At 45.9% G+C, this 24,817-nt stretch overlaps 1 protein-coding gene across 1 annotated transcript; it reads right to left on the bottom strand.

Moving 5' to 3' along the window:
• Positions 1-15,485: 15,485 nt before the first annotated feature.
• Positions 15,486-20,589, bottom strand: NEFM (neurofilament medium chain). Its single transcript, XM_016214182.2, has 3 exons — positions 19,510-20,589; positions 18,706-18,830; positions 15,486-17,275 (listed from the first exon to the last, which is right to left on the bottom strand). The coding sequence occupies exons 1-3, from the start codon at positions 20,587-20,589 to the stop codon at positions 15,976-15,978; spliced, it is 2,505 nt and encodes an 834-aa protein (XP_016069668.2). The 3' UTR covers positions 15,486-15,975.
• Between the last annotated feature and the right edge of the window lie 4,228 nt (positions 20,590-24,817).

The following is a 24,817-nucleotide window of genomic DNA, read 5'->3' as shown; positions in this document are numbered from 1 at the left end:
ACACTACCATAATCTATCCTGTGTGCCATAATAAAATACTGAAAAAAAACCTAAACTAAATGGCTGTGAAGTCTTTAATTTTTTCCCCTCAAATTTGGTACCTTGGTTACTACCCCTCTTCCTTCTGCTCCCTCCTAAGCTCCAGTTCTCTTTCAGTATTTCCAGTTGATGACACTAGTCCCCAGTCATCCAATTCTGCAAACCAGAGGCTGGGCGTGACATCATGACCTCTGTCCTCCAGTTCCTTTGTGTAGCAGGGTTCTATTGACTCTACTGCCTACATATCCTGAATCCATCTAAATTTCTCCCTCGGCTTGGCCTCTTTCAATCAGCACTCTACAGTAAGATAATCTTTTGAAAAGAAAATTTTGACCATGCCATCCCCACCAATAGTTTCCCATTTATTTTAATAAAAAACTAAATTCTTTAAGGTGATATTCAAGGCCTGCCATACCCTGACCCTGAACTACTTCTCTGACCCCCTCCTACGTGCATTTGTTCCCCTCACCTCCGCAGCTCCTGCACCCTGGCCCTCTGCTCTCTCACCAACCACAGGGTTTGTGCTGATTTATCTGTCAGGAGCACTCGGTTATTCTTTCCTTCCCTCAACCTTGCCCATATTTAGGCTTAATTGTCATTCTCTTGGGGAAGCCTTTCCTGACTGGGCCAAATTCTTCTATTAAATATGTCCCCAAGATCGTGTAGACTTTGTAGATTTTTACACACCTGCAATCAGCGTCTATTTTTATGATCGGCTGATAAATGTCTGCGTCCCCTGCTATCGTGTGATCTTCAGAAGTATGGCAGTCTGACTCATGCTCACAATCTAACCCCTAGCTAGCGTCTAGCACAGTTCCTACCATAGGAGAGCACAATAAGTATTGATTGAATTAAAAATTCTTGGTAGATGAAAATGCCTTTGAGATGACTAGAAAGCCAAGAGTAGTCAATAATCAGTTGCAGTCCAGTCAATACCTTGTGGAAGGAGCAGAGAGCAAAGATTCAAGTGTCTCTCCTGGGTTCTAGCATTGTGTGTTATGGAGCACAGCCATTCCCGCTCCCACCCCTACCACTTTGGCCTGGACGCCCACTCTGACTTTGACCGTCTTGGCTACATAAAGGGTTCAGCAGTTGATGTCTCAGATCCTTTCTAGATTCACGATTCAAAATCTAAAAATCTTTTACAAGCTGAGAGTAAATGGTTGAATGGGAAACACGCATATAACTATTACGTTCACACGAAAATCCATCACTTAAAGGGAATTATTAAACTTAGTGTCAAGTTTCATTCCTAGCAGAACATTGATAAGCAACTAACTTGGTTCATTTTTCCCCCACACGAAAATTCTAGTGCTGTCAGAATAGTTGCTATGTCCCAGGTACTGATCTAAGTGTATTAACGCATCAATTCCTCTCTTATAACACTGCTATCGGTCCAGTATGACTATCACCTCCATTTTATAGATGAGGAATTAAGGCTAGGTAACTTGACCAAGGTCACACAGATAGTTTGTTGCAGTCCATGCCCTTCACTGGAACAGCCCACTGTCTCCTTTGCAGTCCACCTTGGGTGGTGTCTTCATGAAATCAAAGCTTATTTTCACAGGTATGTGTTGCGATATTGGCCTGGGAGTTTTCACACAATTGGAATTTTTACAACAGTCCTTGTATCATTCAAGGGGTATATTTACATTCACGATGTTCCTTTGTAGTTACTTGGGATGCCCCAGCTTTTCTTTAAGCCTTTTGATTATTTATGTCTATATCTTAATCCCTTTGTTTCATTTTAAGCTGTTGGAAGGCAGGAGCCAGTTTTATAAACAGAGCTGAATTTAAAGTTTCTATTCAAGGATTATCCAGTTTCAGGATGTTGGTTCCCATGGTTTTATTCTTCTATCTGGTTACAATTTTTAGGGAGAGTGGGAGGGAGGGAGGAGAAGGAGAGAGAGAAACATCCATGTGAGAGAGACACATTGATTGGCTGCCTCCCACATGCACCCCAACTGGGACCAGGGATGGAATCTGCAACCCAGGTACATGCCCTTGACTGGGAATCGAACCTGAGACCCTTCTGTGCATAGGCGGATGCTCTAAACACTAAGACACACCGGCCAGGACTTTGAGGTCATTTTTTTTTTACTAACAGAGTAAATTCGTGAAGAGGGAAAGTTGTAAACAGTATCTTATTTTTGATAACTACATAATATTTCAACAAATTAATATGCAGTATGTATTAGTCTTTGATTGTTACATAACAAATCACTCCAAAGCTTAGTGACATAAAACGACCCAATCACTCATTGTTTCTTAGTTTCTGCAGATCAGAAATTTGTGAGTGGCTCAGTTGGAATGGTCTGGCTCTGGGTCTGTGATGAGGTTGCAGTCAGATGTTGGCTGAAGTTACTGTTATCTAAAGGCTTGACTAGCCCTGCAGAATCTACTTTCAAGGTGGCTCACCTCCTTGGATGGCAGTTTATTCACCATATGGGCCTTTCCACGGAGCTGCTTGAGGATCCTTACAACATGGCGGCTGGCCTTCCCCAGAGCAAGGCCTCCAAAAAACCAAAGCAGAAGTTGCAATGTCATTTATGACCTAGCCTTGAAAGTCACACAGCATCATCACCACTGTATTCTCTTGGTCACAGAGACCAGCCTGGCTGATTCAGTGTGAGAGGAAACTACAAAAGGACATACATATCAAAAGGCGAAGATCACTGGTGACTACCAGAAGATAGTGAGCATGTGATTCTTTTTTATTTTATTTTCTTATGAACAACAATTATCTGTTGAAGAGATTCTGAAACAATTCCAGCTTCAAATATATTCCTTGTTCTAACCAGTGTACTCACGCTTGCTTTTAGGTGTCCCAATGTAAGTTTTAAAATGTTCATGACAATTATAAACAGTTTGGCAATGAATATCTTTATCCATGGATAGCTTCGTGTTTGTCCTTCTATGGAAGTATGTCTTTAGTAACTCCTCTAATAGAATTACATGTTCAAAGGGTATTATGTACATTTTAATATCTCCTGATATAAATCCCCATTTTTTTCCTATAAAGCTTGACAGCTATACTTCAAGACCTTAGTTTTCCTGCATTAATTCAAGATGAATTATTTTATTAATTGGGATAAATATTGTAGCAGCTAGTATATCACTTACAGTAAGTTGTGAGAGAAAAATAAAAGTGTTTACTGCTTTGTGATGTGGTCAGTCCCATCACAGTTGACACCTTAGATTTTTTTAATACCTTAGGTTCTGATAGAGTGCACACGTGAATTTAAGTGGGAAACTTCTCATAAACAAAAGCTATGCTGATTCCAAGTAGCACCTTTATAAACATACCTGAGAGGCTGTACATGAGGATCGAGTTTCTTGTAGCTATTAAAGACATTTTCATTTGTGTATTGGTGGCCATCGGTCCCTTTGTTAGTAGATAAATACCATTCTTTCAATCTATAACCACCCCACGTCCTCATAATTTCATGTGTAGTATAGGCCATTTCCTGATGTAACCATTAAAAGAAAAACTGGCAGGGCTGCTTGGATGCGGCAAAACTAATCGCCCCTTTGACTCTGTATCTAGCCCACTGTTAAAAACAGAAACCTTGTGTTAAAAACCTGGGTGTGTTTTACTTAGTCATCTCTGAGAGGAAGGAACGACCTGCTCGTTCTGACTCTGTTGGTTGTTTCTAACAGTTTATTTACAGGAGAACCCTGGCTTTTTACTGCAGAGGTACACACACACACACACACACACACACACACACACACACACACACACACACACACGAGGATGTGTGGCAGAAAACCTCACCTGTAAGCCACCAATGATTCACACAGTTTCAAACGGAAATTCTGGTGTCAGAAGTGTGAGATGGGAGGGCGGCTCAGTGGGAATGAAAGCGCCCCCTTCCCCACGCACTTAGTGGGAGAAGAAAGTGTCAGGGGGGAGCCACCCGAGGGCGAGAGCCAAGCCTCCGGAGGGACACTTTCGTGACTTGCCAGGAGCACCTGAGATGGAGAAACGACCCGGGACCCAGCGTGCCCGATTTGCCCTCTGTTCAAGCTCGGGCCTCCTCCCAGCCCCGCCGGAACAGTGGACGTTAGAAAACAAGCAGCGCTTCTGGAAACGCTTTTTCCCGCCCCCCGGCCCAGCGCGGCAGTCAGCCCCCAGGCACCAGGGCGCGGAGGCTGCTTCCAGCTTCTGCAGCGCCCGGGCGCTTTTCCTGGGGTGACCCAGCGCCCTCAAACACATGGCCGCTCCTCAGGCAGAGCAGTCACCCTGGGCGTGCTTGGGGGGCGCTGGACACCCTGTCCCCAGCTTGGTAGCTCGGAGAGGGGGCGGGACGGGCCCCGTGCTGGTGGAGAGGGGCAGCCCTGCGCCCGCCCCCGGCCCGCTGACCAAACAACGCGTGGCTCAAACTCGGGAAGAATTTAAGCAAAACGAGTAGAGAAAAGTGTTTCCTTTCACCCACCCCAGAGCGCATTTCCTGAGGAGACGAAGCTCTGTTTGTAGATGAAGGCGTCTGTCTCCAGGTCTGAGAGCGGCCACCCCCGGCCCGCGCTTCTTGCCCCGGGATCCAGGCCCGCGCGCGCCTCTGCGGGGTTTCCAAAGGGCCGAGCGCGCTGGGCGGTGCGGAGGGTGACGCCGGGGAGAGGGATCGTCCTAATTTCGTGTAATTTAAACAACAAGCCCCCCAAACCTGTGCGAATCTAATGAGCTGAGAGGAAAGTCTTTGAAATACCAAAAACGCTCTAGAAACGGCTGCTGCCACGTTTCTTTTCTTTCCCCACAGCAGCGACTCCACCGACAGGCGCCCCCGGGTTTCCGCGCGCTCGGCGCCGCCCCGCCCCGGCCGCGCCGCAGCTCCGAGCCCTTGTCTTTCCCTCTCCGTCCGACCGGGAGCGGCGGAGAGCGCGGGGTGGGCGGCGGGGAGTAGGCGGAGCCCGAGGGTGCTTCCTGGGAAGGGAAAGCCCTGCTCACGCTCAGCCCTCGGGCCCCCCGCGTCGGACAGCGCCTCCCCCCCCCCCCCCAGCACCAGCCCCCTCACCCCCCAGCGGTCTTTGCAAAATCCAGAACGCGGCGATTGCAAATTCCGTGGCGATTAAGACACCAGCCCCGCAAAGGGCCAAGTTCCAAGACTTAAAATACTAGAGCAGGTGGGGTGACACACACTTTCCCCCGGAAGCCCAGTAATTTGGGGAGCGAGCGCAGAAGGAAAAGGGGCAGGCGCCCGGAATCCTCCCTTCGCGGGATCTTTCTCGGGGTCGCCGCGCCCCGGAACGCGCAGCGTTGCGCCCTCGCCGTCCCCGGGCAGGCGCCGCGCGGAGCCCTCGTCGGGGGCGCAGCGCGCGCGGCTCTGGGCTCCTGTCCTGGCCGCGGAAAGAGGGGGCGCGCGCTGGGCGGGGGGGGGGGGGGGCGGTCCTCTCCAGGAAACTAAGGTCGCTGTAGGGCTTTTCTGCAAGCCTAGAGGCGTCTCAGCCAGGGCCGGGGTGGGCGCTGGAGACCAGGCTGGAAAAGGGAAGGGGGCACCCGCAGTCAGTCTAAGCAGTGCCCCCCCCCCCCCCCCCCGAGGCCTGGCCTGGAGACCAAGCAGCGCTGTGTTCGGTTTTAAAGCGAAGAAGCCGGACTCTGAGGCTGTGGCGATGCCCTGGTGGGGGTGGTAGCTGGAGAGAAGAGAGGGAGGGGGAGGGGAGGGGAGGGGGAGGGGAGGGGGAGGGGGCAGCGCAGCCCCAGGCCGGCCTGCACTGGCCTCGCGTTGATTCCTCAGCAAGGGGCCCAGCCCGGCCGCCTTGGTCAGGAGTATGCAATTTGATGTTAATTGGGAGGCGAAGATTTCTCCGTTAAGGTAACATTTGGGCAGAGACCTGAAACAAGTGAGGGGGGAAACCATGCAGACAATGAATGGGTAAGGTCCAATCCAGGGGCCGTGAGGAGGGGGCACCCTTGGAAGGTTGGAATACGAATGAAGAGGCTGGTTTGGCCGGAACAAAAAGGACCGGGTGCGAAGTGGAGGTCAGAGAGGCGGTGGGTGGCTGAGGACGGGGTCCTGCGGACCTGGGAGGACTTTTCAGTTTTACCTGGTGGTTAATGGGCTCCCAGCAGAGCCCGGGCTCGTGGGACTTGGGTTGTAAAGAATAACTCTGGCTGTTGTGTTGAGAATAACTGAAGGTGGCAAGTGTGGAGGTTATTGACATAAGGTGTGTGGGTGGTGACCAGGATTTGTTCTTGGCTGATTACGCTGGGGGGGGGGGGGGAGTAGAGTTTGCATATATTTTGAAGGTAGAGCTGATGGAATTTGCTGAAAGCCTGGATGTGGGAGAATGGGTGGAGTCAAGGATGACTCCAAAGTTTTTAATCTGAGAAATGGGGAGAGTGAAGTTCTCCTTTAGTAAAATGGGGGAGATTGAAGATGCAACAGGCTTTGGAGCCAGGGCAACACCAAGGGTAGGTTTTGTCGTCTACTTGAGGCGGTGGTCAGATGTGTGTGTCTGAAGTTCAGTGCTTGACACACAAACCTTGCTAGTGCCTTGAAGTTCTCCGCTGCAATCCTCTAAGCCCTTATAAGAAAGGTCTCTGTGACTGCAAAATGTAGGGTGATGGAATTCCAAAGCCAGAAGCTAGCTAAGAAATCGTTTATTTTATATACAAGGCCCCTGAGATTCAGAGGGTACAGGAACTTGCCAGACGTGATGTAGTTGATTGTAGCAGAGTTGGAAGTAAATTCTAAGACTCCAGGTATTTTACCTGCGTTACATAGTACTGCCTCCTCAGGAATAATATTATTATTTCTGTTCTACTTCGATGGCCCAGATTTCGATGGCCCGTGTTCAGTTACAGCAGCAGTGGTCCAACTGTGGACAGGTCAGTATCATTCACCATGGAATTCTTTTTCCGTCTCTCCTTTTCTTCCCCCTTTTCTGGGATTTTCAGCTTTATTACTGAAGATTTAATAGCTAACACATAAAATAGTTCTATCAGGGGTCCCCCATTGCTTTGGAAGGAAGTGACTGCATCAGGGAAGCTCCAAGCACTGTGAACCTCATCCGTCGTCTTTTGCTTTTTAGATCAACAATAAATTGTTCATGTAAAAAAAAATGCACAGCTTGAGAAACCACTTGAAATTTTCTTCCTCTTAATATACTTGCCTTTGAAATAAGCCAGCTGAATTTAACTGCCTAGCTTTCAGTTTTGGTGAACTAATGGAGTAAACCTGTCTTTATATCTCGAGAATTCACATTGTGCTCTTTCCCCTAGAAGAGGGGAAGCTGCCATTCCAGCGTGGAGAGCAATCTGATGACAGCCATGCACTGCTGTCATCTTGGTGGGATGAGCTGTCACTCCAGCAACACGGAGTCCAGAGCTCTGTCTGTTGTAATAGTCCCCTTCTCCCAAGACACCCATGTAGGACATCGATTTGAAGCATAAGGCTAGAGGACCATGAAATAAGAGTCAGATGCTTCCACCTAGAGCAGCAATTTTCAACCGGTGAGCCACAAAAAATTTTAAAACATGCAATACCTGACTATTTACTCAGGGGCACTGATCTCTTTTCCTTTACGGTGTCAAATAAAAAATGACAACAGCCAACACAACAATAGCCATCCAATGTGAATGCCCTGTCTTGAACCATAAATATATAGGTCATATAACGGAGGTGCATCTTATTGGCCATGTTGCATAATAAGGCTGCATCTGGTTGGTTAAGTCTTGGTACCAGAAATCTTTATGTACAAGTATAGGCACCTGATTTTTAAAAAAGTCACTTTGGAGCAAAAAGAGTAGGTAATTATTATTATTATTATTTGTAAATCAATCAAAATCATACCTTTTTTTTATCAGATTGGCAAAAAATTATTTTTCATTGTGCTGCAGAATTTTAGTTTTTGTTTGCCACAAGATTAAAAATGTTGAAAATCACTGCTCTAGAGCAAGCAAATTATCAATCGTTACTCCTAAGGAATAAAAGCAGATCTTTCCAGCCAGGAAGTACTTGATTGTGAAACATCAGAGTAAGAAAATTGCTTTGAAAGACTTGAGTAATCCCATGGAGATCGCAAGCAGCTGAAGTGTGTCATCATCTCCGCGGCCACATTACGCCCTTCAAGTCCACACATTCGCTTTTCATCTATGTGATCAGGCTTGTTTCTCCTCTGTCCCCATCCCACTATCCATATGGGGACAAATTCCCCATCTGTGCCTTCCTTTCATTCTTCGCAGTTGAGTTTGTCATTGCAACGATTATAAAAATTCAATGGTGTGTTTTACCTTTTCCCACAATGCTGAGAGCTAGGAGAACATGCAGCCACATATTTTACAGGTAAAATAAGAGCATAGGGTTTATGACAATTGGTTTCCCTTGAGATGCCATCTCCACCTTAATGTCTCATGGGCAGGCAATTTCCCATGGCAAAGCCAATGTCCCATTTCCCCACGCCATCCTTGAACCTGCCCTCTTCTAAGGTCTTGCCCAGAGATTAATAGATGGAAACTCCATCTCTCCTGATTCTCAGACCAAGCGCTCTGGAGTGATCTTTGATTTCTCTTGCCTCCTACTCTCTACAGTTCTCCATCAGCAAATCTCAGGGATTTTACTCTCAGACTATGGCCAGAGGCCTAGCACTTCTCACCATCAACAGTGCTGCCTTTTGGGTTCTAGGCACCCAAATCTCATGCCCCGATTATTACAATAGCTTCCTAACTGGGCCTCTTGTCTTTAACTCCTCCGGTCCAACCTATGCTCAACATAGTAGTGAGAGTGATTTTTTTCTAGATACATCTGTGCTACTCTTTGACTCAAAACCCTCCAAAGCTTTCCACTTCCTGTGGCCTATAAGGGCCTCCTTGATCAGATCCCACCTCTTTCTGAGCCTTACCTCCCTCTAGTCCATTCTCTTCCCACCACGCTCGCCTTGTGTTTCTACAAACATGTTGAAGAAGGGTTTGCCTTAGAGCCTTTGTACTCGCTGTTCTTTCCATCTGGAATGGATTCTCTCTCATGTATCTGTGTATCTCTCATAGATACCTGCGTATATATAAAATACCTCATATATTTATTACAGAGGCCATCCTTAAGTACCCTACAGGAAATAACAACTCCTTTCTCCCCACCCAGCGCTTCCTACCTTCCTTACTCTATTTTTCTGCAAAGCGGTTATCACTCTCTGAATCCTTTATATTTTCTCTTTTGTTTTTTCCTTTCTTTCTCCAACAGGAATGTAAACTCCATAAAGATGGGAACTGAGTTTGTTCACTGCTGCATTCCCAGGGACTGTCCCATAAATTATTTGCGCTTAAAAATACTTGCTGGATGGGTGAACGAGTTAATGAATTCAGAGCTGTTCAAAGGTCTGCCTTGGGAGACAGTAGACCCCATCACTGGAGGTTTTCCAATATTGGCAGATTGTTATTAAATGGACCTAAGGATCACAGGAGTTGGACTAAACTAGATGTGTAGGGTCAAGAGCATGTGTCAGAGAGAACTGGTATGATTTTTGTCTCTGACACTGGTTCTGAGACATTGGATAAATGACATAATTTCCCCTTACCTCCATTTTCTTATGTTAGGAGAGATTTTTTCACCTTCTATTTATATGACAATGAAATTTAATAAGATAACCCATGAAATGCATTTAGCCTGGTTCTTGACAATAAATATGCAGCAAACGTAACTATGATGAGAATAGTATCCCTTCCAGCCTCAGGATTCTGAAAATCTGTGAAGGGACATGCCTGAGGCCACACAGGGATGAGTGTACTTTTGACTATCAGTAAGATCCTGCTTCTCCCACCAAATTCCATTGCCGGTTCTTTCCCTTCAGGCTTCCTTCTTTAGTGATGGTACAATTCCTGCCTCTTCTGATCCTTCCTTGGTCTCTTGGACCGTTTTCCGTTCTGAATTTTTTTCTCAAGCCTATCTCGCCTACATCATGACCTTTGCCTAATGCCAACTTTTAAACCAAAAGCAACCTCCCCACAGATTGCTTCCACTGACTCAGATTTAAGTGGGAAGAATCAGATATTAACTCATTGGGTCCTATAGCTGACATGGCTCCTGCATGAACTGGGTGCTCAACAGCATCTGTTGATTATGCTTTGGTAGTTTGATCTTCAAGAAAGGGCAAAGGGTAATAATAATAATAATAATAAAGATTATTATTGTCAACCCAATATATTTATTTTCATAATGTCAATGGCTTGGGGCTGTAGTTTTCTGGTTTTGAAGCTACTGAATCAAGCAGAGTAAATGGATTATGGTAATCATAGACAAGGGGGAGCTGTTTGCAGAAAGATGATGCAATATAAAAAATGCCAAGTGTCCATAGCGCCCATGTTATACCTCATCATGGTGATGGCCTTGAAATAAAGTGGGAAAACATTTATAATATGTTGTTACCAAAAAAGTGAGTCGCTAAATGATATTTTCAGAATGGTCACAGCCATATCAAATTCATGCATAGAAAAAGTTGGAAATATGCTGCAATATAATTATTATCTAAGATAGTGGGGACATGGGTGAATATTCTACAATGCCAACAATATTCAACAATGACTATATGTTACACTTAGAATTTAAAAATTAGAATATTTTTTCTTTTTAAAAAGTTTCAGTAACGCATGACTTTCCTCTCATGTAGATAAACTGTTTCTCTGAACTTCCATTTCTGCAAATTGAAATCACAATATCTCTTCTACATATTGTGACGCTTAAGCAGGATGATGTATCTGAAGCTACTTTCTAAACTGTAAAGAAATATACAAATTTTAGGTGTTTTAATTATTGTCATTGCCATAAAGATGGATGTGACCAGCTAGCTATCTTTGATATGGTTCTTCTTCAACATATCTCCTGGCTTTCTGGCTTTTGGGGCATAAACACTCAGCCATGCCTCATTTGCCTCTTGGGCATTTCCTTTTGGCTTCGCAATTTTCCTTAACTTTGTCATGACATTTCCCTCCATTAAATTCCATTCTGTTTGAAAACCCTAGAATGTTTTTATGTTTTCTTTCTCCTGACTGGCTCCTGACTTAGTAACTCAGCTAAAAAGTTTGGAACTAAGATTAAAAACAGAGACTGATCACACACCAAAATGTGCATTCTTAAAAGATACATTGTGCTTCCTAGGTTGTTGTGGTTGTCTGCGAAGAGCTGGTAGAAGAACCAAGTAGATAATATGAAACCAAGGCTCTGCCTGACCAGTGCCATGCAAAAGGATGGAAATGGAAAGAAATTTCAAGTTTTCAGAGAATGTCAATGTGGGTGAGGCACAAATCTTTAGCATTATTAACTATTCCTGTTCTTTGACAAGTTTTTCTTCTCTCTCCAGTAAGAGTTCCCTTCTGTCCACCAGTTCAAGGAGGAGGTAGGTACTTTGGAAGATCTCTTTCGCTTCTTTCTCGGCCTTATTTTTTGCATCCCTTAATGAGGGTATTGAGATCCATGTGTCTTCCTGAGAATGAAAAGCAATTTCTCACAAAGAATCTAGGGCGAAGCAGTCTTCTAATTGTCAGTGAGAAAGTGATAAACTTTATAAACATTGGTGGCTATTTCATGGGCAGCTGATGAAGAGTGGAGCTGGATATCTGCTCTCCAAGTGTCATGACACATGATTTGATTCCATTTATAATGCTCATTCTAAATGCCACAGGAGCGAACTCAATGGGTAGACATGGGTAACTGCGTTCACAGGCGCATGGCCATTAAGCTGGACAATAACGCCCAGCGAAGGAAACTGCACCTCAAGCTATGATAGTAACAGATTACAGTGTGTGGGATGTGGAAGAGACATATCCAAATTTCTCCAAACATCTAACGTGTTATGTTCAAGGCATGCTTTATTAGAACTGCCCAAACGTGTCTAATTGCCCTTTGAAGAGTGTGTTAACACTCCTATTTTACAGATAAGAAAGTGGAAGCTTTCTTAGAGAGTTTGGGCTGCTGTAACAAAATACCATAGACTGGGTGGCTTATTAACAACACACATTTATTTATCACAGTTCTGAAGGGTGGAAGTCCAAGATCAAGGTACCACGATTCAGTGTCTGGTGAGAGCCCACTTTCTGGTTCATAGGTGGCTATCTTCTCAGTGTCTTTACCTGGTGGAAGGGGCAAGGGAGCTCTCTGGGGTCTCCTTTTTGAGGGCAGTAACCTCATTCATGAGGGCCCCACCCTCAAAACCTAAGCACCTCTTAAAGACCCAAAGTCCAAATACCATCACATTTGGCATTAAGATTTAATATATGAATCTGAGGAAGACAAACATTCAGTCTATAGCAGGAGCTTTGAGGAATAATATAATGGACCTAAGACACACACTTTTACTGTCTATAGACCTGAGACTTGGAACTTGGACTCAAATCCAGTGCTTTTGCCAAAGCTCTACACTTCCGAGGAGCCCTGGAAGTGGGCAAATCTTGTATAGATTTAATCAAAATAATTCACTTGAAATAGTTTCTGTTTCCCTTCAAGCAAGTTACATAAACCACCAGGAAAAAATAACTTGAGCCAAACTGGAACAACCAACCTATTTGTTGTGGAAACGAATATCCCAATGTTTTACTACACTGATTGGCAATAGAAGGCAGTGTGCCCAAAATAACTTTTCTTTCCCATTGATTATTAAAGTTACCATGAGAAAAGCGTTTGCTGCATTTCTGTACATCGCAAGCTATTGTAGTAGAAGAAATCACTTATTTTGTGTCTGGGTATTTTATTCTTTCTATGGTTCAGACAGTGCCATTGCATAATTTTTAACATGTGAAGAGAGTTGTAAGCATATTAAATGAGAGACTCGTGGCATAACTCTGTTTTACTTCTCGTAGCCTGGAGAGGAGGAAGGGAACACAGCAGACCCTCCTTATAAAGTGAGAGGGCCACAGTGCATGGGTTTGAGGGGCAGTGTAGTTATATGGGGTTAAAAGTACATGCTTTAGAGCTGGGAAGTCTGGGTTAAATCCCGACTGTATTATCTACTAGTTGTGTGACCCAGAGAAAGTTTTTTATTTTATTTTATTTTATTTTATTTTATTTTATTTTATTTTATTTTATTTTATTTTATTTTATTTTTTTATTTTATTTTATTTATTTTATTTTATTTTACTTTATTTTATTATTTTATTTTCTTTTAAATGTTCTGTGCTTCAATTTTCTTATGTTTAAAAACTGAGAACTAATTAGCTTTGGTACTTCTTACAATATTTAAAATGAAATAACATCTCTAAGGCAATCTACTGGAAATGTAGATTGTATTTTTCAAAGGCTTAATGTCATCATAGCCAGGGGCTGATGGTAGTCAGAGAAAAGGTGTTCTAGTTTCCTAAACACTTGCAGGTTTGTGCTTAGCTTTAAATATAGTTTCTCTCTGTCACTGAATATATTTGGAAATATGAATTTCAAATTGCTCCATCTTTACACAGTATTATAACAGTTTGCATTGACAACACAATTAATGAATTCCAGAAGAAAAGATCATTGTATTCCCAGGCCCAAGCCTACAATAAATATTTAAGTTAATGAATCAACCAAGTGATTTGATGCATTTATAAATGCCTGCATGGCCTATCAAAGATAGGTTGTTCTATTATATTGCAAGAAGTAAAAACAGTAGAAGTATTATTAGATTCTTTCTTTCATGGAAAAAAGGTGAGATGGTTGAAAACAGAGTTAGGAGCTAAAGGAACAAGTCTCTAGTGCTGACCTTGGGGGGGGGGGCTGCTGCTGATTGATCCTGTCATTTTTAAATAATATATACTACTCGAAGGGGTTTCTAAACTCTGAAAACTCAGCAGCTGGCACTGGTAAATGAGATGATTTTAGTAGTAGACAGATGAGTATTTTTATAGTAATGGCTACATATTATTAGTAGGTATTTAAAAATTCAACTAACTTATCATATAGATCCAGCTCCTGCTTCCACTTCAGATAACAGTTCCCAGTTTTTTCTGTGGGGAGATACTGCTGCATCCTTGGTGTTAGTCTGAGCGGGACTGGCAGTCAGAGGGCTTCTTCCTTTGCTGGCCCAGGTGTCGAGCAAGTGTATGCTCTGCTTCAGAACTTCCAAGGAAGTGATTCAAAGTGTTGAGCTCAGTGAGCCCCTCGACCGCACGCTGCTTCTTGCTACCCCAGTGTCTGGGGCTGTCCCGGTAGGTCTTTCCCAACATCTGCCTCTTTGAGTCACCCCTCCATCCTGAGAGCTATCCTGTATTCTTCCAATACGTATTCTCCTTGTAACTTTTTAATTCTACATAGCTAGAGTAAGTTTTTGCTGATGATAATTAAAAATCATGTTTCACCTTGGTTGTCATGGATATTATTGCTTCATAAAAATTAGTATTGTAACATAAAACGTAAGTACAAGTGATATGCAGATATCAAAAGTGATGAGGGTGGGCAACTGGCTGAAGGTTGGGAGAATATTACAAATATTGACATTAGCAACGAGCTTCCTGGGTATATTTAGAAACAAAAGTTTTTTTAAAAAGCCATTAAGAAGAATATCCAGGATTATATTACTAGAGTAATCCTATTGATAAGGAAAAAAATATGAACTTGGAACAAATAATGTATTAATAAATTAGTAGTTTTCAAGGTCTAGAACAGATATACGTTGAAAAGGGATCTGCATTATTTCCTTGGTCAAGATCAGGCTTCAAAAAAATTTTTTTTAAAAGCACTTAGAGTGCTAATATCAGAAAATCTATTTTTTTCTTTCTAAGTGAGGTATTTTATTTATTTTTGACATTATTTTCCCAATTGATAAAATACTTAAAGTATAAATCTCCATCAACCATATCAAGAATCTGGTTGGGTAGCTCAGTTGTTTATAGCATCATCCCGATACACCAAGCTATGGGTTTGGTCTTGGGTCTGGGCACATACAAGAATGAACCAATGAATGCATAAATAAGTGGAACAGCAAATCCATGTCTCTCTCTCCCCCATTCCTCTCTTTCTCTAAAATCAATAAAAATAAAAAAAAGAATCAGTGCTGCTGGTGTGCGTGTGCGTGTGCGTGTGTGTGTGTATCAGAACCAAACATCTGAGCCTGGATATTTTTTGTTAGTACTCATATTATGGTTTCAATCTTGCTTCTTCTGGACATTGTTATAAATGCCACAAGGCCCTTTGTGTAACGACTCCTTTATATGTCCCTCTTACCTTGAAGTTCTCCGTGTTTTGGCTTGTGATGGAAACACCTGGAGACTGAAGACTTCTATCCCACCATCTTTACCTTTTGACCTGATGTGTTTTTTTATTCCAAAAAACATGATTTTGAAATTTTGGGACGAAGGTTAGGCTAAGTAAAGATTCTGACACCTGAAAATGCTTTCAGTGATTATGTTTTCCCAGAATTCACTCTCAGGGAAATACTGAAAAGAAATACAGGTTGCCTATAATCTCCCAAATAATGTACTCCTAGGAAAGAAAGGGTCAGGTAGTGAAGATTTCCCTTTGAAATGACTTTAACACCAAGCCATCGACTATGTTTCCAGTATGACCTTTATTGAGCAAGTACTGCTGTGACGTTTAACATCAATCAACGAGAGGTTGCAGACTGTGCATGTCAACGAGGTTCTCCCATGAAAGAAAGTCCATTTTAAATGCACCAGTGAGGTAAACATAATTATTCATATATAGCTTTCTTAAGGCTAGGAGAGTTCTGTGTTTCATTTATTTTTGGCTCAGTTGGTTCTTTGCATAATACATCTCAAGACATCCCCCCTCTGAGTGCCCCCCTTCCGGCAGCTTAGGAAATTGGCCGATTCCCCGGGTACATACAATATCATGCATTTGAACCCCCCAAAAGACGGAGGAGGGAGCGACCTGAGCTTGCATGCAGTTCCCTCATATTGCACAAGGTAAAATACAATGTCTGGAGCCCCCATGGGAGAACCCGTTCTACGCTGAAGCTGTCAATCACATGCATTTTGAAATTGTCATATGGCTTAACCTTTTGAACGGCCTCAAGTTATCAGTCGTTCTGGGCCATTTCCTTCACTATGGCGTGTGAAGTGACCTTCTCTACCTTTTTAGTAGACACTAGCTTCTCCTCAAAGGTCTCCTCATGCTCTTCGACCTTTTGAGTGACAGTGACAGATTTAGTGATGTATTTGGTAGCACCGTCTCCCCCTTCGGTGATTTTTTCTATCTTTTTGGTCACCACCACTTTCCCCTCACTCTTGTCACCCGCCTTCTTCTCATCTGCTGGGCTCAGGTCTAGCCCGTTGGTGACAACGCCCATGTCTTCTCCCTGGCTGCCCTTCTCCTGGGGCTCCTGCCCCGGCGCCTCCCCTGCCACCTCCCCGTTGATGGCTATGTCTTCCTTCCTGGACGCCTGTGCCCCTGCGTCCCCGCCTTCCTCCTCGCTCCCCCCCTCCTCTTCGGCTCTCTCCTGGGGCTGCTGAGGCCTCTCCTCCTTGGCGCCCGTCTCCACGCTCACCTTGACGGCCTTGGTGATGGTCACCACCTCCCGCGTGGCCTCTTCCTTGCCTGGGGACGCCGCCTTCTTCTCCGGCGCGGCCTGCAGCGTGCCGTCCTTGCTCTCGGCCTTCGTCTCCTTGGCGGCCTCCGTGGCTGCTGCTTTCTTTGCCCCCTGCACCTGCCCTGCCTCCTCTATCTGCTCGCCTTTCCCAGCTCCTGGGGATGCCTTTGGCCTCCCCTCTTCCACTGGCGACTTTGGCACGGGGGACTTGGCCTTCTCGGGCGTGTCCACCTTGGCCACCACGCCCTCCCTCTTCCCCTCGCTTGGCTTCTCTTCCTTAGTCTCAGCTTCCTCTCCTTCGCCTTCCTCCTCAGTCTCCCCTTCATGCTCACCCTCCTCTTTCTCGCTGGAACCTTCCTTCTCGGATCCCCCTTCCTCGGCTTGGTCTGACTTGGCCCCCTCCTCCTCCTCCTCCTCCTCTTCTTCCTCCTGCTCTCCGCCTTCCTCCCCTTCCAGGGCAGGCGCCGTGCCCTTCTCTGGAGACTTCGTGGTGGCCGCCGCCGCCTCGGCTTCCCGGGGCTCTTCCTCCTTCCCTGCCTGCCTGGAAACTGCCAGCTCCTCGGCAATGGCCGTCAGGGCCTCTTCCATCTCCGACTTCTCGTCTTCCACTTTGGTCTCCTCTATGATCTCCTCCACGAATTTGTGCTGCACCTTCAGCTTGGGAGCCTCTACCTTGGTTTTCTGAATCTTACTGGATATGGTGACCGAGGGCTGTCGGTGTGTGTACAGCGGCCCTGCGATGCTTCCTGAAAAGGTGCTAAACCTGGTCTCTTCGCCTTCCAGGAGTTTCCTAAGGAGATCATCAAGGAAGACAAGACGGAGTTAAAACCTCATGGGGCCTCCTGGGCTTCATCACATAACGGGGGATGCAGTAGGTACCTTTGAATAAGCAGAATCCCATCAAGGATTCCATCAAGGTGGCGTCATATCTTATTATCATTTCACTGGTATATTGTGTCATATTCCGTGACAGATAACTCTGGGGACACTTAGCCTAGCCCCTGCTGCAGTAACTAACCACTGCCAATGGCCCATTCATCAGGCCCAGCCAGCAAGTCCCCCTCGCTGCGCCAGTCAGCAAGTCCCCCTTGCTGCGTCAGTCCCTTTGGTGCCACATGAGTATATTGAAAAGCTCTGTAGTGGCCAAAAAAACCTGAGTGATCTTCCTGAGAATTGGAACTTTCGGGATGTATATACACTAAATTTCCTTCAGCAAATAAAATGTTAAAAAATGTATTGAGCATATATCAGAACTCAGGCTCTTTATACACCCATATCCAAACCTATCTCTATCTCTACCTATAAACAGCTAGGTGCTAATATGGGTGTATCAAGTTATAAATTGATCTGCAATGTTAATCATAAAGGGCTTTTCAATTATTCAGCTTTCGTGAAAAGTAGGATAACTCTGTGAGTTCACTTTATTCTTATAAAATTATAATGACCTTATGGGTGGTAGAAAAACTGTTTAGTCAATTATTTTGTCCTGTGAACTTAGTCAACAGCAAGGTGACATCAGTTAGTAGACCTATAATCTCCTCTCTCTCTCTGGCTGTATATCGACATCTATAGATGTAAATCTACTTACATTAAGATTTAGATCTAGAGATTTATATCTCTAGATCTAAATATATGTGGATACATATCATACATGACCTATATATAGACATATAATCTATATTATACAGTCTAAGGTAAAACATAATACATCTAAATTATCTATATAGCTATATATGCACATATATATTCTAATATCTCAATCTATGTCTATTCTCAGCCAGACGATGGCAATAGTAAGCTGTAACAGAGAAACAGAGAAATTGAATGTCTGGGTGTTTGTCCTTGACATTGTCAAATTGAGAAGCCGAAGCCACAGATGAAATATTAAATCCTCAAACTCCGTTTTTCCTTCAGACATTCGGAAAACACTTTTTCACGAAAGTAAAAAGTTTAAGCCTAAGCATTTAAATTTACCTGAGCTCCTCCCCAACCCCCTCGCGTAATTCATAACAATTTCAACTAATGCTTCCTCTTTGAAAGCTGCATAAAAAGCGGTAGAAGCACATTTGCCATTCTTTCGAATAATTTCTTCCTAATGAGAAAGGAAAACAGGCGCTGACTGAAGCCTCTGAAACCTGCTGGCTACGCGGGAGTGAGGAGGCGCTGTGGGAACAGCCTCCGCAGTGCGGCATTTCGGTCACGTCCGCAGCAGCCCCGTACCTGTACGCGGCGATCTCGATATCCAGGGCCATCTTCACGTTGAGGAGATCCTGGTACTCTCGCAAATGACGAGCCATCTCCCACTTGGTGCCCCGAAGCTCATTCTCCAACTGCTGGATGGTGTCCTGAAACAGACAGAGGGTCTTCATCGACTCCCCCGCCCAAACGGCAATTTCTTTCGCAAACCACTCGCTACCCCTCGAATATTGCACCCAGCCCCCTTCCCCCTGTTAACAAAATGTAAGGGATTCTTAAATATACAAACTAGGGTCAATAAGGCATTTCCTGAGCACACCATTCGCTGAGCCCAGGGGATCTAGAACGCATCTCGGCAGGAAACAAAAGTGCGTGGGGAAACCGCACGCCTGACCTGGCCCTGCCCATCTGAGCCCTTTGGGCTGAAGCTAATTTTGAGAGTTCCTCCGCTTGCGGCTGGAAAAGCGGAGAATACACGCGTTTCCGCAGGAGCCGTCTGAAAGTTGCTGCTCTGTCTACCCGAAGGCAAACTTCCTACTTGAAATGCGCAAGCATGCAAACACTAGAACTCCCGGGGACAAGAAGCGCGTTTGGAAAAAAGGTCAGGGCCCTTAGAAGCTGGAGAGGGCGAGCCGGGGAGGAGGGTGGGGGTGCTGGGTAGGGGCGAGGGCGCTTTGCGCGTCTAACTCGGGCGTGCGTCGCGCTCCCGAGCCCTGGCCCGCAGTCACCAGGGAGCGCTGCGGAGCAGGCGCCGGGGCGCGCGCCTGAGGGTCGGGGGCGCGCGGCGCTGGCGCTGGCGCAGGCGGGCGGCGCAGCCTCGGTTTCTACCTGGTAGCTGCTGAGGTCGTGGTTGTGGCGCTCCTCGATGTCGCTGAGCTGCCGCTCCAGGGACTCCTTGGTGCCGCGCACCGACTCGAGCTCGATGCTCTTGGACTGCAGCTGGCGCCGGTACTCGGCAATCTCTTCCTTGGCGGAGCGGATGGCCTCCTTGTTCTGCTCGGCCGCCTCGGTGAGCTTGGCGTAGCGGCACTTAAACCACTCTTCTGCCTGGTGCATGTTCTGGTCGGAGTGGCACTCGAGCTGGGAGCGGATTTCCTTCAGCGCCGACGAGATGTCCGTCTTCAGGTAGTCTTTGCGCTCCACGGTGATGTGCGACGCCTGGATCTGGGCCAGCAGGTCGGCCACCTCTTCCTCGTGATTGCTCCGTAGGAAGGCCACCTCGTCCTGCAGGGACTGCACCTTCTTGTCCAGCTCCACCTTCACCAGCGACGCCTCCTCGATGTCTTTGCGCAGCGCTCGGATGGCCGCCTCGGTGTCGTCGCGCAGCCGCGCTTCCTCCTCGAAGCGCTCCTTGAGCCGGTGGATGTCCTCCTCCAGGTGGTCCGAGTCCAGCTGTACCTGAGCCTTCTCGTGGTTCACCATCTCGAGGGTGGCGCGCAGCTCGCGGATCTCCTGGTCGTACGCGTCGCCCAGCTGGGCGTGCGAGGCTTGCTTCTGCCGCAGCGCCTGGATCTCCGCCTCGATCTCCTTGTTCTGCTGCTCCAGGTAGTGCACCTTCTCGATGTAGCCGGCGAAGCGGTCGTTGAGGCCCTGCAGCTGCTCCTTCTCGTTGGAGCGGGACAGCTTGTAGTCGCCGCCCGCCGCCGAGACGCCGTTGAGCAGGGACGACGATTGGCTGAAGTCGAGGCTGCTCTCGGCCGAGCTGAGCACGGCGGCGCTGTAGGCGAGGCGCGGCCCGAGCGCGCTGCGCTTGTACGAGGACGACACGGTGCTGGGCGAGCTCCGCGACCACGACTGCGAGCGGAAGCCGCTCGACGGGGAGCCGCTCAGGCGGCTGAAGCCCGAGCGGGTCTCGGTGACCCGCCGGTAGACGGACGGGTTGCCCAGCGAGTCCAGCGTGTAGCTCATGGCGGAGGCCTCGGGGTGTGTGGCTGTCACAGCGGCTGCCGGCCTCGGCGCAGCCCATTTATAGCCCCGGCGGCGGGTCCCGGGCTGGGGCCCCGCCCCGCGGAGGCGGCGGCCGAGGGGGCGGGGACTGCGGGTGCCGGGCCGAGGGGGGTGGGGAGGAAGGGGGTACGGCCGGCCCAGCGGTGATTCAGCGCCCGGCCCCACGTGGGCCCCCGCCACCCCGCACCCCGACTTTGCAGCCTCGGCCCTGGCCCCTGCCCCGGTTCTCCTTTACTCCTAGACCACTTGCCCCCCCCAAGCCCCTCTCTCCGTCTCTCTCCACTTTCGGGTTGCATTTCTCACCCCGGGCGCCAGGATCCGCCCACGCCCTTCCTTTGTCTTTTCGTTCCCCGCGGGTCGGGCAGCTTTTCTCCCCACCCCCTGGCCACCTTGCTTCTCCCCTAGCTCTCTGCGCGCCGAACCCCACGGCCTTCTCTTCTGTTGCCTTTTCTCCGCTACTTTTCCCGTTACCCATTTTCCATGCGTCATCACTTTTCCTGCTCCTGGGCATCTCCTCGCCCTCCCACTTCTAGCCTCCCTTAGCCCCACTCTCCCTGCCCTCCTCCGAGCCCTTTCCTCCTGGACCTTTTCCTTGCCGGGCTCCCCTTCTCCCCTCCCCCAACGGCCTCCCCTCCCCCCTCCCCGCGCCTCCCTTCCCTTCCCCCATCTTCGCCTTAAAGCAGACCTCCGGGAGCGAGTTGGGACTAGAAGAAAAAGACAAAAAGACGCTGAGAAAGGAGCGGCCTGAAGGCTTCGGGCAGGGAACAAAGAGGACGGGTGGGCCGGGGCGGGGGTTCTGTGAAAAGTGGGGTCGGACGCTCTGTGTGGCTTAACGCTCGGGGGACGTCCGCAGCTTCCGCGGGGGCAGAAGGTAAGGCGCCCGGGCTCGGGCTCGCTATGGCGCCGGCAGCACCGCGGACAGCGCCCGGGCGCCGGCCCCCCCCCCCCCCCCCCCCCCCCCGGGCTGCCCGGGGACCGCCCTGGGGGCTTCCTTCCTCCCGTCCCCGGGCGGAGACAACGAAAGCCGATTGGTAGTGACTTTGTTTGCAGGAGTCAAGCTGGAATCGCACACTAAGATTTCTCTGCAATGCAGGGCTGGCACCATGATTAGATTGCAGATTTTGAAAACACCTAAAATTCATTCAACTTGTAGCCCAGTTTGAGTTTTCTAGCATGACGGATGCACGGAATCAAGAGATACAGGGCCTGACATTTGAAGGTCAAATGTTCCTTGGGAAGGGGAATTTGAAATCTGCTGAGATGAAAAGTCCAGGGAAATAGAGTTGATAAGTTTGAACACAACCCATTGCCTTGTCATCTTTCTGTTCAGTGCTCCCTGGGGGCGACTGCAATGATTGAAAAGCATCTGAATTAATTTAAAATTAATTTAAAAGTTGTCAAACAGATTCACCACAACCTTGAGTAAAACCAAATATTTTTTCTCCATTTAAAGTGTAACATATTTCCCTATTTAGATTTTAATGACTAATCTGGAATAGACTTTCCATATCTTTCAGCATGTTTATTTAAACGAGGAATCTACATCAGACATCCTGCTATATGGTGCAATGTTAACTGTTAAAATGTCTTTTGGGGGAATTCAGGGTAAAAAAGTTCAGGATACTGTAAGACCAAGTGAGGAGCAGCATGCAGGACTCATGACCATGTTTGCTGGGGCCACAGGCACGGTGATGGCAAAATGCTTACTGTGGCTGAGAAGGAACCACTGCTTCTGAGAAGCAGAGACCCCAGACTTCATGTTTTCTTTTCACAGCATGCTTTCTCTAGTCCCTGTTTTATTAAGTGATGAGATCATGTCAAGCAGTAAGTGATCAGAAAAAGCCTGGGTTTCTAGAGATTTTTATTTTTAGATTTTATTTTTATAAGGTCTCTTGGCCCACTTGTATTTTAAAATAGCAGGGGTTAATTTAGGGAGTTACTTTTGGTTTGTTAATGTCAAACTGCAGTATTGCAGGTTGTGTGGGGGAAGGCTGTTCTAGTTTGCTGAGTGACGGGTTGGTTATCTTTCAAGCAAAGAGAACCCATGTCTCAAGCTGTTGGGAGAGACAGATGACAGAGTGAGGGGACTGACCTGTGAATATCGTGCAAACAGGATTTTCTGGTTTCAGATGGAAAAATAAAAGAAAAGGGGGGGCGGAGGGAATTGCCCTGCCCTTTTGTTAAGTACTGCCAGTCTCCAGGTTGGACTCTGAGAAAGATGTGATCAGACAAGGCCAACATGCTAATTATGCAGCAATTATGCTTAAGTCACTTATTACTTTCTACTTTTATTTAAAAAACATAAAAACCTTTTGGCAATTTCATGTTGCATACACACTTACAGTACTTTCGGTAAAAAGAGCAAATGGTTAACAGGCAGGCTGCTGCAGTTAGTCTTCTTCAGGTCTTTGAAAATGAAATGACTCTGCAGAGAGACATTTACAAGGAAACACATGTCTAACTTCACAATGAGCCTGCTTTGCCTTGTATCTCAACTAGCTCAGAAATTGTTAAGCTTCCATCTGGTTACAGAAGGAGGAAAGCATTGTGTACAAACAAAATAACAGCCAATTGCTCAAACTAAATTCAGTGAGTGTCTAGACTCTATAGCTTGAAATCGTAGCTTCAATGTCACATGCAGTGTATTGTTCAGTCTGACCACAACAGGGTAATGCAGAGTTATGACAGGCACCTTATTAAAGAAACAAAAGTTCTCATGGCTTAAAAAATGATTGATCCAGTTCCACATTTATCAAAATGTTTTCTTTTGTATTAGACTTTGCACTTTAATCATGATTTTGGAAGGTGACTTGAAGGTTATGCTCATCAGTGAATGTAGTGTGAAAACTTTTAAAAAAATCTATAACATCTTTCCCTCTTTGTCTCATAATTTTGAAGAACATTTATCATGCTAATATTTTCCATAGAAAGGAATACAAAGCTTTGCATTTTTTTACCTTGATGGCAATAAGGCTATGGGATCTTCTGAAAGGATTAGGAAAGGAAACAAGCCTAAGGATTTATCTGAATTTACAGCACTGTTGAGTTTGACTCTGATACTTTTATAATTTATTTTAAATAGCTAAGTTACACATACGATTTAGATGTCAATTTAGAATTGTACATTTATAATGAAAATTATCTCTCGATTGTTGTACCCCAAGTTGCAGTGTGTTTTGAATCACTTTATAGGGAAACCCAGAGCATACTATGTGTTCCTTCAGTAAAGTGAGAAGGTTAACTTTGTAGTGAAGAGATAGCTTTTCCCAGCTCTTATCTAAGGATAATATCTTTTGTATAAGGGACTTATTCATATTTATCTTATAGGGGTTTATTTGGCCAAAAAGTAAGGTTAGAAAAATAAAGAGTTGGGCATTTTCTTCCTTCTTCAATATTTCCTTACATTTTAAAGAATGCGTGTTTGATACACAAAAATGCAAAAATGGGATGTGGGAACCAGGCAGCAAGCAAGAAGCTCTGGTAGGTTGAATCTAAGAGTAGATGATATTACTTTCTCTCAACTTACTCTGATGTCTTAAACCTGATCCCTCTGCCTGGGATCTGAAGTTAGAACGCATGATAAACAATTATTTAGAAACCGCCCTTTGCTAATTAGTTAAGGGGCTGTTGATGCAGGGAGCTAGGGACTTTGCCCCCTGGAGTGGGAACATGAGGGAAATGGAAACTAAAATACTTATTTCTACCTAAGCTGAGGGATGTCAAACTTTGAAAGCAGCTTTGACTTTTGTTCTTTTGGATTTGAGATGTTGAAAGCAAAATAGCAATATCCTCAGGGAGGAAAGGCTGGTTTTTGTCAGGCAAATTGGGATGTACGCGTCCTTGTCTTTAATTAAACCAAGTCCGTCTGAACCTCAGTGTTCTTTTTCTAATATTAACCAATGAAATGGTGTTTGTTTCCCTTGCCAACATTTTTGTTCATTAAATATTGCCCTTTATTGCTGTCCGTGACTGTTTTTATGAAAAGTTAATTGAAGTATTTAAAAAATTAAAAACATTTCATATCTTTATACTGTTCCAAACATAAGCTTAGTCAGCTTTGAAATCCTATATCTGGAAGTTTTGTGTTTTAAGGAGGAAAGTTTTAGTTTTTAGCTTTAACATAGCTTGACGATTTTTTTGGGTTTTTTTGCTGTGTAATGCCTTCACCCCACCACCTCGAATCAGTTCT

Source organism: Miniopterus natalensis, chromosome 4 (genome assembly GCF_054644295.1).
Source record: "Miniopterus natalensis isolate mMinNat1 chromosome 4, mMinNat1.hap1, whole genome shotgun sequence".
Taxonomy (NCBI): domain Eukaryota; kingdom Metazoa; phylum Chordata; class Mammalia; order Chiroptera; family Miniopteridae; genus Miniopterus; species Miniopterus natalensis.
This window is presented reverse-complemented; position numbering and strand designations above follow the sequence as displayed.